This window comes from Frieseomelitta varia, unplaced genomic scaffold (assembly GCF_011392965.1).
Source record: "Frieseomelitta varia isolate USP_RPSP 00005682 unplaced genomic scaffold, Fvar_1.2 scaffold_40, whole genome shotgun sequence".
NCBI classification, from domain to species: domain Eukaryota; kingdom Metazoa; phylum Arthropoda; class Insecta; order Hymenoptera; family Apidae; genus Frieseomelitta; species Frieseomelitta varia.
In genome coordinates this window covers 44,540-60,966 of record NW_025110146.1, presented here as the reverse complement: position 1 = coordinate 60,966, position 16,427 = coordinate 44,540, and the positions used below count along the sequence as shown (strand labels likewise).

Here is a 16,427-nt window from a genome sequence, read left to right as displayed (position 1 = left end):
CTGGCGTACGAAGGTCGAAGGAAACGAGCCAGTCGAGTTAACACGAGGGTTGGAGGAAGAGAAGAAAGAGGGGGGGGGGCGAAGAGGGAGGGAGGGAGGGAGGAGATATGATGGAGGGAGTAGGATGGTTTCGAGTAGGGGTGGACGAGAAGAGCGTAGAAGAGGAGAGAAGAGAAGAGAAGAGAAGAGAAGAGAAGAGAAGAGAAGAGAAGAGAAGGGGTTGGCCTATCGGCTCGGGGTTGCTCGGAATCTATCGGTAGGCCAGATTTCACTGACACAGTCCCCGGCTTACCGGCACACGCAAACGATATCCTCTCGCTCGCTCTGGCGTCCTCTACTACCGCCGTTCTCTCCCCCACGGGTCGGCTGCCGCTACGGGTGGTGAAAGACGACGGCGACGAGCCAAGAGGAGAGTACAGCCAACAGAGGAGAGCAGGAGAGATCGGTTGCGGGGCGCTTGCGCGCGCACTCGCACTCGCGCCGCTCCTCGACGTCGTTTTGCAAGGAAATTGATTCTGCGCGAAACGCCAGGCTACGAGGGAGCATCGTCAGAAGAGCCGGGCTCCGCAGACCGCGCACACACCGCACAGGGGGTTGTTCGCATCGTTCGTCTCGCACGCCACACTTCTCCGATCCGCCACTTGCACACCACTCTCTCTGTCTCGACCCGTCGGGGGCACGACGATTCTTTCGTCGACACACCGTGCGGCACACGCTGCTATTATGTAAGGGGAAACGCGTCCTCCTTGTGGTCGTGGTCGTCGTCGTCGTGGTCGTCGTCGTCGTCGCCGTCGTCGTGGTTGCGATCGTTCGCTTCGGTGCTAAGCAGCCAACATAATACAGGACGTGAACACGCACTGGACACGCGAAGGGGAGAGAACACGCGCTGGAAGGGCGACATGCGAAGAGACGCGTCGCGCCGGCCGCGTTACCACCACACACAGCCGTGCCACGATTATCCTAACCATCGACGATCCGTGCAGGAGTAAGGACGTGATATTCCAAGGGCGAACGCTGGAGCGGAGCATCCATGGAACTGAAAATCCTCTTGTTCGTTCACGTTGTGGGTGAGTGTAAGACATTGTCGTCAAACACCGTGTTAAGCAGCGCGTAACGTTCATGTTCCTGTGACCTTTGATGAATCCTCGCTTCTCGTAGTTTTTTCTTTCTTTTCTTTTCTTTTCTTTCTTTTTTTTTTTTTTTTTTTCACGGTCACGGCGCGTTTTTCACAGGAAGATCCTCGTCGTGCTTCCTTCGGCCTGACTCTCGTTCCTCGGCCATCCTTGCGGGACGTTGCCCCTCGCGTTCCTCTCTGTATGGATTAGATTCTCCTTCCAGCCAAGAACAAACATCGTTCCGAAGGAGAGCACGTAAGGAGTGAAACCGACAGAGACGTTTGTTCGTTCGTCGTACGATCAACGGATCGTGGATCCTCGTCTTAGATCAGTCACGAAGATTCGTGTACATCCCGGCGTGTATCGGCACGTCGATGTCTCCGTTTAGTCGGCGGTTCTCTCTTTGATAGCGCGAGATTGAAGCAAGCCAGAGGGTGGAAGGAACACGAGCTGCCGGATGAGATCAGAGGCATGAATTTTAAGTATGATTTCATGCACCAGCGGCGGGGTTGTTTGGTGGAAAGCGTGTTTGGCGGCTCGCTCGCTTTGAAGGGATTGAAACACGACTTAATTTCACCAACCACCGAGTTTCTTCTCCCGAGTACTTGCGATACATTTACATTTTCTCTTCCCTTTTCGATTTCTTTCCTTCCCCCAGAGACGTGCGATACCAACGTCAAACAGGACGTACATACGTCACATACGTACACGCGATCGGTTGGAACCGCGATAGGGACGAATATTATTTCATTAGACAACGAAAAGATGAACAAGAGCAGACAGCGTCGAGTTAACCGTGGAAGAATGTGTGTCGAAATTTCGGATATGAAATAATCGCGATCGGATTTCTAACGGACCGGACTGGTTCAATTAAAAATGAACGCGTGAAATCAAGCCGTTTGAACGTGAACGCGCGAGGGAGAGGCGACGAGAAAGAGAGGAAGGGGGGCCGGGCGAATATCGACGCTTCCGTGAAATTTTGTAATTTCACCTCGCTTCACGTGTCGCGACCGTGTGTATCGACCGACTCTTTGTTTAGGGGGTGGAAAAAGCGAAAAAAAAGAAGGAAAAAAGAAAAAAAAAAAGAGGGAAAAAAAGGGAAACAAGCGAATAAAGAGAGAAGGAAAAAGGAAGAAGAAACGAGAAAAAGTGAGCGTACGTGCACGGGGAATATGCAACAGAGAGAACGGTGTCGAAAAGAGGGCGAGAAGGGAGGGAAAATTGCGAACGAAAGTCAGATGTCGAGATCGTTTTTCGACAATGCACGAACGGGCGAAGGGGCGGGGACTCGTCACCGCGCGGTTAAAATATTTGTCCACGCAACTATTTATTCGGCGAACGCGAATTGAACAGCTCAATTGGCGAACACGTTTGCGAACGAATATCCCATCGACAAACAACGATATCGATCGACCGGGAGAGGGGAAAAAAAAATTACTTGGCGCGGAGATTCGTGCAGGGAAATCCGGAGAGGAAAAGAGAGAGGGAGACAGAGGGGGGGGGGGAGAAAAAAAAAGAACGTACACCAAGTTAGAAGGAGGAGAAATGTGAATAGGATATGGACGGAGGAAACGGTTGGAGAAAGGGACGATATACGAACAGACGTAGACAAAGAGTCGGAGAAAGACGTAGACACAGACGTAGACAAAGACGTGGAGAGCAAGTACGTAGAGAGAGATACGAGAGAGAATGGGAATCGAGAGGATTCTTATCCATCGGAGCATTGAACTCGCAAAAGGGGCTGGCTCGCGACGACGAGACGCTGTTCCGTGGGGTCACTGCTCCGAAACGGTCGAGCGGCCGTTTCCCATGGATGGAAATTTAGTGAATTTGACGAATAATTGTGTCAATGGATAATTGCGTTAACGCTGCTCGAACGAGCAGTACCGGTTTCGGCCAGGATATATGCCCCGTCACCCTTCCTCGTTCTATCGCGTTTCATTCGACGCAACAAATCGCAACTCCTTCCCCCACCGTTTAGTTTAGCCTGCGTCCGTCCGTCCGTCGTCGGCTTATTTCATCGTCACTTTGTAGAATTCTTCGAATCCTTTTTTTTCTTTTCGTCCAGCTGACCTGGCATCCACCCGGTCGCCATCGTTCGCCAAAAACGACGATCGCGGAAAAATTCGCGTGGAAAGTCTGCGACTTATTAATCGGAACGTATCGGCACGATTTTACGAGCTGACGAAATAGAAATCGGTGGAAGCGAGGATCGCGAATCGGTTCGAAACTTGCACGTCTCGTTTGTTTCTCAGCCGCGAGAACATCCCCTTTCGTCGAATCGCCGACGTGAAATACGATCGCGCGGCGTCGAAACGTCGATTCCATTGTAGCGATTCCATCGACATCGAGCGCTCTTTCCTTCCTCTTTTTCCTCGTTTCCAGGCTGCCTTTTTTCCTTTTTCTTTTTCTTTTTTTTTTTTCTTTTCTGCCTTTTTGTTCTTTATTCGCGCGGCGCCGCTAGATTGTTTTCCTTGCCCTTTTCAGCCTGCTTCACCCTTCTCACCTCTCATCTAGTGTATTTTCTTCCAGCGCGTTTCGTTCCTACCCCTTTTATCCTATTCTTCTCTCCCTCTCCCTCTCTCTTCTTTTTAATCACATCTCGGTAAGACTCCCTCGATACACGTGCACTTACACGGTTGTATAAAAGATGCAGAGTCGATCCGTTGGACCGTGTCACAACTTGGTCGCTCGGAGCTTCTTCTTTATTCCTCGCTCCAGCTCTCCTTTCTTTTCTCTTCTCCCTCTTCACCTTCTCTCTCTCTCTCTCTCTCTCTCTCTCTCTCTCTCTTTCACTCTCTCGGGAGGAGCACGTTCCTTTCTCTGGCAGTTCTTTCTTCGTGCTCTATCCGTAGTTGTCGTTACTCTCTCCAACTGGCCTCTCTCTCTCTCTCTCTCTCTCTCTCTTCTTTCCTTACGTCTCGTAGCTGTTCTTTTCACCCTCGGCCAACAGTCACGAGAGGTTAACGAGTCACGACGATTGTCATCTTTCACGCGGCATCGCCTTGCCAGCGAGACCTCGCTGAATAGCCTCGCGTTCGCCGCTCGTGAAACGCGGATCGTCGTCATCCTGGCCCCCTTCCACCCGCGGGGGAGCAATTCTTCCGGCGAGCAAGCGACCCGATTTATTCACAGACTCGTCGTCGTCCGGTCGCCGCTTCTTATTTCCCCGGTTCTTACGCAACCGGCGTTTCTTGCCGCATACACCACCCTCCCACTGATCAGATACAGAGACCGTGGCTGGGAGGAAGCGGAAGAATTCCTGGATTCGATCGGCATTTGGCAAACGGGAGATTGACCGGGACGCGTTTAATTGTCCGACAGACGGGGGGGATTGTGTCTCACATCGCGGATTAAAATATCGAGCAGCGACAGAGCGTCCCCGATTTTTCCACCCCATTGAGATCGCTAAGTGCTTTCTCCTTTTACCTCGAGTAAATAATTTTCGGCATTCCGTGGTACGTTAAATTAAAATTCGATTCCGAAGTGTCATTCGTTTGCAAATCGAAATCGAGCAAAAGATATATTAATATTATTATTATATTGTTATTAATATATTATTTATTATATTCTTATTATTATTATAAATAGATCTGCGTAAAAAGTAGTTTTCGTATTTTCAAGTCAAATTAAAAGACGGAATTTTCGTCTTGGGAATTTTATTAAACAACGTATGCACCATTTTGTTTAATAATTTTTTCGCCGTCTGATCGTCATCAACCACCAGCGGTCTATCTGAGCGTTCAAAATCTTTACACGTCGTATTACCAGCTCGAGATTTCGCACACACACTTCTTCATGTACAGTGCGTATCTTCTCTTTTGATATGTGTTGCATTTCCTCCATTTCGGAAATAAAAAAAGTATGCTTGCTTTGCACCGTATTGGCAATATCGCCAAATAAAAATTACCGAGTATAATGTAACAAACGACAGTCGAAAATACGCAGGTAAACACTCTTAGAAGACAAATACGTAGCGAAGATATCGAGTGAAGATTGTTTCAAATACTTCCTGTTAATTTGCCCGCGAAATACTTTTTACTCAACCCGATAGCTGAAATAACACGAAACTGACGTTCAGGCAAACGTGCCGAGAAATCTCATCCCGAAACTTCCCCATCGACTTCCTTGCAGACAGCTGTTTCGATTGTTTCGCGCGATTATTGGAACAGCGCGTGTAACAAAACAGACGAAATTTACCGTGATTGTAACAGCATCGTCGTCGTCGTCGTCGTTAAGATGTTGGTGTTGGCGTTAAACGCAATCCTCGCGACGCCATCCGCGCGACCTCGCTAATTTGCATCGGTGTTTATCATCCGGACTAACGGGAGAATTGCCGTGGGTGCGTTTCGTCGCCGTTTGGGAGCGTCGAGGAAACGGGCGTGTTCCTGCTCGGAAATCAGCGAGATGTTCCCTTTAGCGAGATGAGGCGGCGCTTTAATGTCGCCCACGAAATCCAAGCAATCCAAGCGTACGGATAATAGGTTCCGCAATGTGCGGAAGGTTGTAACATCGGTCAGGCGATCGAACCTTAGACGTCTCCGTACGTTTGGACGTGCCAATTCGCCGAAATCTCTAGGCTAGGTGTATAAGGGGCACGAAGCCTCAATTTGCGTCTTGTGAGATGCACCTCAGCTTCGGTTCTCCGTTCACGATCGAAAACCGTCGAGTCCCGCTTGTCAATGCATCAATTGATACGCCGTTACTTGCCCTGCTTCGATTTCGAATCCCGCTCGTACTTGGTGCGAGTTTCGCATGCACTTCCACGAGGTCCTTGGCTAAAGTTTCCAGCCCTTATCTTCTACGGTTTCTCTTCTCAATTTTCCTCGCCGCGCCAATGCGACACTTGTCCGATTTTACGAGTTGCCGGAGATTACGATACACGCGGTCCGCGATCCGCCGCAGTTCGTAAAATATTGGCTCCTTATTTCGCCTTTCGTAATTCGTTTGTCGCCGCTCGTTATAATTAGCGTATCGGCGTTATAATTAGTGCGACGTTCCACTTTCAACCGTGCACCTTTGACTCTTTTTTTGTTTTTTCCTCGCTTGTTCTCTGTAAATATTTATTAACGGCAGACGCACGAGCGTTTCTCTTTGCAATGAATTTCGTGTTTTAAAATCACAACTTCATAATTTTAAGAATCCAGAGTCACAATTTCAACGTAGTTCAGTATCTTTTTATCGGCACAAGAAGAACGTATTGGCTATATTCGCTCCCCGAGTAATTGAGATCTCGTAACTTTATCGTCTTCGCGTCGATACGCCCAGCGACGCGTAAACCTTGTCGTCTGATCGATTTTTACGATTTCGCGGAGAGTGTCGCGCGCCGCCCCGTTGAAAAATTTAGAGAGTACGGCGTTAAAACTCTCGTGTCGACTGTTACTCTGTACTTCTATTTGGAATCTAGCGCGACTGACCCTTTCGATCTTTCCTCTCTGCTGTTAATAGGAAGCTACCAAGGAGACAGATTGATACCGAAACGAATAAACACTCGAATCTTGTTCTCCAATTTCCGTGAATCTCCGTTCTCCGTTCATGTACGAGTTTCCCTTAAATTCTAGAGTCTTTCCGACGACAAGGAAACACGAGTCGGATCAAAAACGAGGCAAACAACGCGTCGGAGTTAATTACCAAAGTTCTCCGTGCCATTAAGTTCGCGAGCGCATTCGCAGGAATTCGCGGGGACCGTTCGCGTAACGACGCAAGGAACGACACTCGGCACGCGAGAAGTTCAATTCGTCAGGTCTGAAAGTTGGTAATCGTGTAATCGATTTGTTTCGAGTAAAATCGACTGCCGCGCCTCGCGGATCGCCAGAGACGACGTTGCAGGTCGTCCCCGAAGCGGTAATTATGTCCACGACTGCTGGCTAGCGGAGTTATCGGGAACGTTATCGTTTCACGGCCGATGATTCTCGGCTGAGGACGTACGAGCTTTCACAGATCCAGGATTTAATCGCCGCCGCCGCCGCTGCCTCGTAATGAATTCGCCGGGGTTTTCTTAAACGGCTGGCACACCCGCCGCCAATTACATCGCCGATTAAATTACGACCGCCTGGCTCTGTGAAGGGTGGTGGCTCGGTGTCGCGAATGAAATTCCGGTGAACCGACTGCTCTCGTAATCTTGATACTCTCGGATATTTGATGCTCTTTAACTCGCCGACTATTTAGACAGGTGATTCTCCTGATTTTCGCAGGTCGTCGTGCAGCGCGACGAAAACCTCCGAGCAACCTATATCGGAAAGCTAATTAGGTTTCAACGAGTTGAATTTGAATTAGGTTCAACTGTTTCGCGCGCGAATTAGATTCTCCTGGTAGTTTGGTCGATTGGCAATAGACAAAAGAACGCGTGGAAACGAAACGCGAAGCGAAATATTCTCCCTCGACTCTGCGTCTCCCACAACAAAAACATTCGCTTCTTTATCGAAAAGGAAAAAGTTTCGAATTTGACGCTTACTTTCGCGCGCTGATTTTACACGATATCCAATTATTGGCGTCCCTCTGTTTGTAGTTCTAGCACAAGTTTGTTCGCGAGGAAACGGGCAAACAAGTACGTACACGTGGCAGAAAATTTGTCCGAGAGAGACGAGACGCTCCTTTTTAGAGATGAGTAATAATTTTAAGTAACTGTAACACTTTAACGACATTTTTACTCCCCTCTCGTGGCGGAAGTAATAGCCGGGGCAAGGCTAATTAAATTTCGTTTCTATTTAAGGTTCATAAAAAATACATTTTCGCGGTATAGAAACCAGCAAGGTGGAAGCTGAATTTAATTTCACTTTTAATTCTTAAAAACAAAGTTCTGTTCGACTCCGTTTCTCCGTTGCCGGCAAGGGGAAAAGAGTTTCCGCCAGTCTATATTTGAGGAAAAACCCGATGCCTGATTAATCTTCATAATAAATGGGTTCATTTTCACCGTTTTCGCGAAGTTACAATCGGAGGACAATATTATTGTTCTAAATCTGCGTTTGTTATATAACGCGAAATATAACACACATATAGATATATATGTATATCCAATATGTTGATACTATAATATATTACGTTATCCTACTTCAGAATCTTTGGCAAACTATCAGAGTTACCTAACATAAACTACATCTTACGTCACACACTTCAACCATATTCTCCATTATCCCCGCAATATTACCCGTGATTAACATGTCCCTCCATTCTTCACCTGCTCCTAAACTTCCACCTAATAAATATCCCCTATGGCATGAAAATAATTTGCCGTCGTTCCACCCAAAACGTTCCATTACGCGCGACGGAACGTTTCGTTAATCTTTGACGCGCGATCGAAATCATCGCGACACCAACGACACGTTTTACATTCTACGTCACAACGGTTTAACAATATTCCCATTATCCTGCAGCGTTACTCATTTTCCGTAGCCCGTGATCCCCTAATTACTTCCAACAACACGCCCCCCCCCCTCCCCTCCTCCATCTCCATCGCGAAAACTTCCACCTGCAAGTCTGTTCCTCTCAAACTCTCTCGCTCTGTCGCCGGATTCACTCGTGAAACACGTCGCACGTGCCCCGGGGGAGGGAGGGGAGGGCTTCAAACCGTTCATCAAGGGTCTTCTTTAAACAATCCTAGCTAAGCAATCGCGTCAACGATTAAATTACGAGGGCCGAGCCAAAGGTGAACCCCGGCCCCGTCGGAGCGAGGTAGCAAATGAAATTCCGACGAACGGAATCTGGCAGAAATCTTAACGATCCTCCGCTATCTCCCTCCCCCTCCCCCTCCCTCCCTCCACCTAGGACAGCGTGGCGCGACGCGGCACGACGAAGACGGTGCAATTTAAATCTGGCCACCCTCGCGACGCCATGCCCTGGCCCCTCTCTATCACGCGAGCCAACGGGACGCTTAAAATGCCTCGGTGTCCGATTAAATCTTAACAACCTAATTTCGCCCGAGTCCCGGCGCCTTCACCTCGATTCGATGTTCCGGTCTTCGATCGACCTATCGCGCGATCCCACATCCGACTATTTTTCATTCTGACCTCCGCGTCCTTTCTTCCTCGTCTCGTTTCTCTCTCCCTCTCACTCCTTTTCTCTCTCCTCTTCGATCTCGGTCGTTTTCTTTCGATTTTCTCGAATCGAGACCTGAATTGGAACGAACAAGTCTCGGCAGAGGGTTTGCCGGCTGCTGTTGTACTATGTTCGCCTTGGATTCGAGGATTCGACCTTCTTTGAGAGCTCCAGTTGCCCGATTGTGGACACCTGCGAGCTGCGTTTGATTGAGCCAATGGAGAGATCTTCGTCTCATCTTTCGATCCTGTGTTGGCGGAGATTCGGGGAATTGTCTCGGACAAGGGATGTGACGTCAATGCTGTACGATCTCTTTAAATTGAAACGGGCGAAACATCTGCGGTCTGTGTCGTTGCTATTTCGGGTCGTACGGAGTTTCTATACCGTTCCATTTTGACGGGATTCTTGTGGAGAAATTTGAGGGCGAGTAAATGAAACTTCTCGTAGAGCTTATGGAGCGCTAAATACATGCGTACAGGAAAGTTTGTCCGTGGCTGTCATAGATAAATTCTACGATTTGATGGAAACACATGTAAAGAAACTGCCTTGAATTTCAAGGTCAAAACAATTTTCTTTTCTTGCATTTTATTCTACTCATCGCGAAGGTAAAAAATTTTCCCAAGGAATTTAATAGTTCTCAATCGTGCAACATTGTGGACGCGTGCGTTCTAACAGCGACTTTATGATTCTCGATGCGTAGAATGTTTATATTTCGAATAATGTTAACAGTTAGTTTTATCATTTGATTGTTTAAACTCGCGCTAATGCGAAAACTATGATAAATCAAATGTTGGCGGAACTCGATAAGAAAATTACGTAAAACAGACATCCACGCGTCCAGAATCATAAAGTCGCTGTTAGAACCCACGCGTCGAACACAGCAGTGTTAAATGATTAAGAAACTTTTCAAGAAAACTCATTCAAGTTGCGACCTATGGTTCCTCCGTGATGAGTAGAATACAAAGAAAAAAAAAAACGAAATTTTGACCTTGATATTCAAAGTCAAGATCAATTTTTTGCGAAAAGTCGTCCACATGTCGAATAGAATTCATCTGTGACAGCCACGGGTAGACTTTTCTTTCCACCCTGTACATCCGTGGACAGTTGTACGTACGTTAAGTCGGTAATATTCGAACGCGAACAACGTTGGATCGCGTGTTGCCATGCTGCAGCGCGTTGCGTATCCGCAGACAATGCCCATAAATATAATAGCACGGTCTTTTTACAACGATATAAATGAAACGAGGAGAAATCGTTCGTTGCGAAACGGTAACTTCGCCGTTGCTATCAATTTCTCCTAACGGGCGCGCGATACTAAAAATTGCGCGCGGCGAGTAGTGTACCTCGGAATAATCGTGGAACGGAATTGGAATCCGACTTAAATAGTTGAGCAATCAAGACGAATCTTCGTTTATCGAAACTTCGATATCAGACATTCTCCGTAAATAATGCATATTCATCCGAATGCATGTGGATACGTACAGGTCTGCTCTAGATTTCGCCCGGGTTTCGATCTAGATTCTACGTACTGGACGAAATTTAGTTGAAATCGATGGTCTCTCCGGCTACGCTGTAACCGGTTTCCTTGATACCGGATTTAGCGCAACTGCTCTCTCTCTCTCTCTCTCTCTTTCTCTTGCTTTGGTGCTAGAGCCGCCGAGTTATATACGAGGTAAACTTATCAAACTAATTCCCCAAGAATGTGAAAATTTTCGATATAATTGAGCGCTGTTTCGGGGGAGGAGGAAATTAGTTCAAGTGCGAGAACACCGGATTCGAGAAAATTACGACGGAAAGTTCAACTTTAATGGAAGATTTTATGAAGCCCGAAACATTGAATTACGCGACGGAGTTCCTAGCAAAATTTCCCAAACAGATACAAGTCTCATCGATGTCTTTATCGCGGAGGAAAGACACGCGAACACTTTCCTAACTACGAAATTTCCGTTCTTTCTCTCTCTCTCTCTCTCTCTCTCTCTCTCTCTCTCTCTCTTTTCGTATTACTTACAGCAAAATGCACTTGTGTTTCCAAATGAGCGTATTGTTTCTACGTAGAATGAAATTCCGGATCAACGTGCCCCGCTTCTCTACAGGAAGTGAACTCCGTGCAAACACTTTCCTTTGACCGAAATCGTATTATTCATTTACGATTAACACGATTAATCGCAAATTTCAGATTGAAGAAACGAAGAACGAATCGATAAATTGCTGCTTTACCCCCGCTCCCCTTCGCCCGTGCGAACGAAACTCGAATCGCAGAGAGCGAAACTTTATATTTTCGTATCGTAATATGATTATAGGATTTTCAACGTGTAAGCAACGGTGCACGCGTTAAATAATTACGAACACGTTTGGACACAATACATGTATACGCGGGAGTGGAACAAATTAGCAAGGAAAAAACGCACGATTACGTAATAAAACAGAGCGTAATAAAACAGAGCGCATCGTTCTCTCCCACTCCGACTGCTGCTTAAAATATCCGCAGAAGGTTGGCCGTCTAACTAGCCCGTAGGATATTAAATTCTGTTGGCCGTAATCAGCGAAATTCATTTCGCTCGGTTCATGCGGTATTTGTCCGTTGTGCTTTAAACTGTGCGCGCATTCAAAGTGGCGAATCTGTCCCGGACAGGTCGATTGAAGTGCCTCAAACCCTTTCACAATTTCCACTGATGACAAACATCGATCTTCCTTCAGCCGTTGCTGAACCGTTGTTGTGAAACGCTGTTCTTGCGTTCGTCCGCGAGCCCTCTATGGACCACGATTATCGTTACGTCAGCTTTTATTGCTTTGGGGGAGATTATCTTTGAGATAATGGCCAAAAAATAGGAACGGAGCGTTACACCACCAGATTATTCCCTCCGTTTCCTTTCCTTTTGAAGAAAGAAAGTTCGCGTCGTCTGTCTGTTTGCTTGCTTCTGCCTTTCACGTCTATTTATCCGTCTTGCGCATTTATATATTTAACGCCGAGTGAAAAATTTATCGAAAAGGATCAGACCCGGAATTGCCGGGAGTACCGTTTCCGATAAACTCTCAACTACGAGAGACTCGGCGGTCTCTGACCGGCATACGAAAATCCAAGAGCTTGAGTTGAGAAATACACGCGCCCCGAACGGGTTGACGTGCATTTTTCCAAATGAAATATTCACGCCGGGAATTTTCATTATTCAGCGGGATCGCGGCGGAGGTTGCAATTATCCTCGGAGAAACAGAGAGAGAGAGAGAGAGAGAGAAAGAGAGAAACGCGAGTATCTTGACCGCGTTTACTTGATACATCAAGTGCATTTACAGAATTACGAACACGCGAGCCTCCCCTCTCCCCGAGACGGGGAAATTTCAACCGTGTAACTCAATGAAACATACAATTCGTACAAAATGCACACACGGTCTGAAATTGAGCTTGCACTTCAGTCTGACCTGCTGTCCGACGAAAAACAAAAAGTAAAAGAGAGAGAGAGAAAGAGAGAGGGATATTCCGAAAGATCCCTGGCTGCACGCTGCAAACAAAACCCAACGATAAAACCCCTCGAATGTTCGCAGCAGGAGCTGCCTGTCGTTAAACGCATTGCCGCAATACGTACAACCACCTTCTTGCTCCTTCGTCTTTATTCTCTCTTTCTCTCTCTCTCGCTCTCTCTTCTCACCTCCTTTTTCTACCCGCCGAAGAAAGTTCGAGAATACTATTCCAACTCGAACTCAGTCTCGAGCTCATTAATTCTCGCTCAAGAGGGTCGACACCTTCTGGAATCGATCCTCCTGTTCGCCAAGAGAGAGAGAGAGAGAGAGAGAGAGAGAGTGAGAAGGGAGTCACCCCTGTGCACGTACGACGTCAAAATACAAAACGACAGACTATATAACACGCGTACGTACGAACGTCTGTTGCAGGAATTTGCTCCGGTTTGCGAGAGGTGCGCATCCAGATACCGACGGCCGTGAAGAAAGGTGACCCGGCGATACTGAACTGCTGGTATGACACCGAGGGGGATCTTTTATACGCCGTCAAGTGGTACAAAGGGGGTCAAGAGTTTTATCGCTACGCCCCGAACGAGATCCCGGTCGTCAAGACTTTCCCCATCGGGAACCTGACGGTGAAGGTGAGCATCGTGTCTGTTCTGTCTCATACCCTCTCGCCGCACGACTTTGCACGCTCGACCTCGTCTCCACGCCAGCCTACCACCTCTTCGGTGGTTGCCGGTGCTCCCCTTCCAGTAATTTATTTATGCAACGAACCCTGTCGATTCACTCGGTCGCGCAGACGTTAAGCTCGCCGATGCGAATTGAAAGCGAAACGTTTCGTGAATCCAACTTTGTTGCCTCGCGAATCTTTCGGTTAAATAAAGACGATAACTTTGGCCCAAAGTTTGTCCCCGGTGGAAGAAAGGAAGTGAAAAAAAGAGAGGGAGAGAGAGATAAAAGAAAGGGAATAGATCGGTTATTCGAGGATTTATCGCGACGTGGGATGGTCGGATGGAACAATAACCGATCGTTGTAAAATACGACGGAGAGATATCGCCCTCTTTCGCGAAACTTTGAGCCGTTGGTTTCGTTTAATGAACAGAGGGAGGCCACATCGTCAATTTCGTTCAAGAATTATTCCGAATGTTCCGTTTTACGAGCGTGTTTCGAGCGAAGACTTTTGCGATCATACCCAGCACGATCTCGTAAACGCGGCTCGTTTTCTCGTTGGATGGCCTGGAGTGCGTAACTCGTCAAGGATCGATGCGTCGAAATAATATCGCGAAAGTTGCGGTAACTCGACTCTCTCGATTCTGCTGAAATATCACTCAATTTTTGGAAGCGATAGAACTCTCTTTGCTACGAGAAACGGCAGCTTCGTACGAGGCGAGACGAGAAGTTACAGTAATTTTTTATGAAATTAAGCCGGTAAATAGGGAATTAAGGAACGTCTCGTTGGTGGGTGGGTGGGTTGGAGCTTCGACAGCTTAGAATATTCGGGCGATAAAAGGGGTGTTTTTATGCGGTAGCGCGTAAAACAGCGACGAGCTGGAAAAGCTCGTTTCGAGGGGGAGTAGTGGCTTAACGGCAGCCAGTCGTGGTCTTGTAATCGTCCGACCCGAATTTTAATCCCACCGGGGCACATCTTTTTTCCACCCCCTCTCGCTTTTCGACGGTGCTCCTCTCATCCTTTCTTCGAAACCAGTGCTCGCCTGCAAAAGACTGATTAGATCTCCCGTTTATTCCAAGGAGCCGCGGGAAATTCGTTTTCGAAAGCAAAACGTAAAAGCGTAATAGCAGTTTCCTCCTTTTTTCCGTTTCTCTTTTTCTTCCAAACCGCGCTTTCGAAAAATGAAGCTCGAAAATTCTCCCTCGCTGATATCATACGCTTCAAAGCGTACGTTTCACCAACTTTGATACACCGAGTTCTAATTAGTCTTCGAGAAGTCGTGGAAGAAGGTAAAGTTGGAAAAGAAACAGACCAGGGCTGCAGTCGGAGGCTTGTACATCACGCAGTCCGGGATTGGCTGGTAAAAGAGTGTTATTTAAAGCGCCGGAAGACAGTTTCGATTCAGCTTGATTCGTATAGCTTTGCACTTTCTCGGCGACTTTCACAGTACATTCCCCCGCGATAATGTTATTAGATGTTATATGTACAATTCTGGTACAAGGACAACAATTATTCGAATTAAAATCACGAGACGAATTGAACTTGACACGATAGCAATGCTCGTAGAAGTAAATATTTCCAAGCGTCCTTCTCGTCGAAAATGAAGCATCGTCGAAAATTTTTAACTGGAGCGATGGAAAGAAACAAGTTACTAAAAATCGCATGTCGATGGAATTAGTATTGATCTTAATAATCACAAAAATCTGATGAAATTAATATACATTTAATATAAAATGTGGTTCCGTCTTGTAAGATCTTATAGAAAGCGGCGTTGATATTAACAAATATCAACTATACTCAAATAAAGTATTTAAAATCTGTCATTTTGCCAGACTTTGGCCGGATTTGGTAGCTCTGACAGCGCTGAATATGGAACGAGTCGTCAAATATTTGTATAAATAGACAAACGTGGAGATCTAATATCCGGACCCGATCCTCTGTTTGTCCAGTTCCGATTGAAAAATCACCTCGCCGGGGCGATCGAACCAGAGGAGGATCTTCCGGTTTCTTGGCCGATGAAACAATACGGCAAATGGTAGACGCGATCCTACCCTATCGACGGAGCGGCACAGTTAATCCGATTGCTGGCGTTAAATGGCCGTCGCGTTTTTCGCCAAACGCGAAAATGAATGTTTGTTCAACACGCGCGGTGAATTCGATTCACCGAGACCGAGACAATCGAGTTACACTCTTGAAACTAGAAACGCGTTCTGGAAAATGCGAATGCGCGCGCGACACTTCGTTAAAGTGAAATTCGCGAAACGCGAACGTTCGTTGGTGATTTCAGGGCTAACCAATCAACCCTTCCCTCGCCACCGTTGCGTTGACACGCGTCCATTAGACGATCGAATCAATCGTCTGTGTAATCTGTGTATTTTCGCGAAAGCTGATGATGAAAATCAATGTAATTTTTTTTTTTTTTTCGAAAAGGGGGATAAAACCACCGGCGAAATACAATTTGTCTCCAAGCTGTCAGTCTTTCGCAAACAAGGGGAGGTGGCAGAGGGCGGCACTCGCCATCCCGAAACGGAAAAACGAATATTACTTCCCCTCAGTGCCGTTTCAAACTTCCGAACAAACTATACGCGAAGCTTACAACGGTTCCACTAACTGAACAAATACATTTTAATCCTCTGCAACGCGCACACCGGTGTACAACGTAACCGGTGTGGCAGAAGCTACAACCCTCACGCGTGTCTCTATTTTTTTTTTTTTTTTTTTTTTTTTTTCAAATCTTCTTTCATTTATTTCAACACCGCGCCGCTGTACATTTTGTCACCGTTGCACTGCTGCACCGTTGGCCGGCTGGCAATCTGTTAAGTGATTCCATAAGTAATTTCGCGTTCGTACGTAACGTGTTTGACAATAGAGTAGAAACGCGCGGTTTATTCGTTCCTTTTTTTTCTTTCTTTCTTTCTCTCTTTCTTCTTTTTAACGAACAACGAAAATCTGTTGCTTTTTTTTTTTTTTTAGAACCGCGTTTGATCTTCCTGGCTGGCAGTTTTTCGATTTTCCCTGGCGAAGATCTCGATCGGTAGTTGCTCTACCCATTGTGCCAATACCCCGCCGTTCATCCTTTGTATCAATTTGCAGGTTTCGCGCGTCACTTTCGTATCTGCCAACGAAGCGACAGAAAGAAGAAAAAAAAAAAA

General features: G+C 46.9%; 1 protein-coding gene across 1 annotated transcript in view; it reads left to right on the top strand.

Annotated features, from left to right (window-relative positions):
• Positions 1 to 327: 327 nt before the first annotated feature.
• Positions 328 to 16,427, top strand: part of LOC122531440 — a 33,900-nt gene continuing 17,800 nt past the window's right edge. Inside the window, exons 1-2 of the mRNA XM_043659363.1 lie at positions 328 to 1,067; positions 13,035 to 13,243. Coding sequence (XP_043515298.1) covers positions 1,031 to 1,067; positions 13,035 to 13,243 — 246 coding nt within the window. The 5' untranslated portion in view covers positions 328 to 1,030. The remainder of the gene's footprint in view (positions 1,068 to 13,034; positions 13,244 to 16,427) is intronic.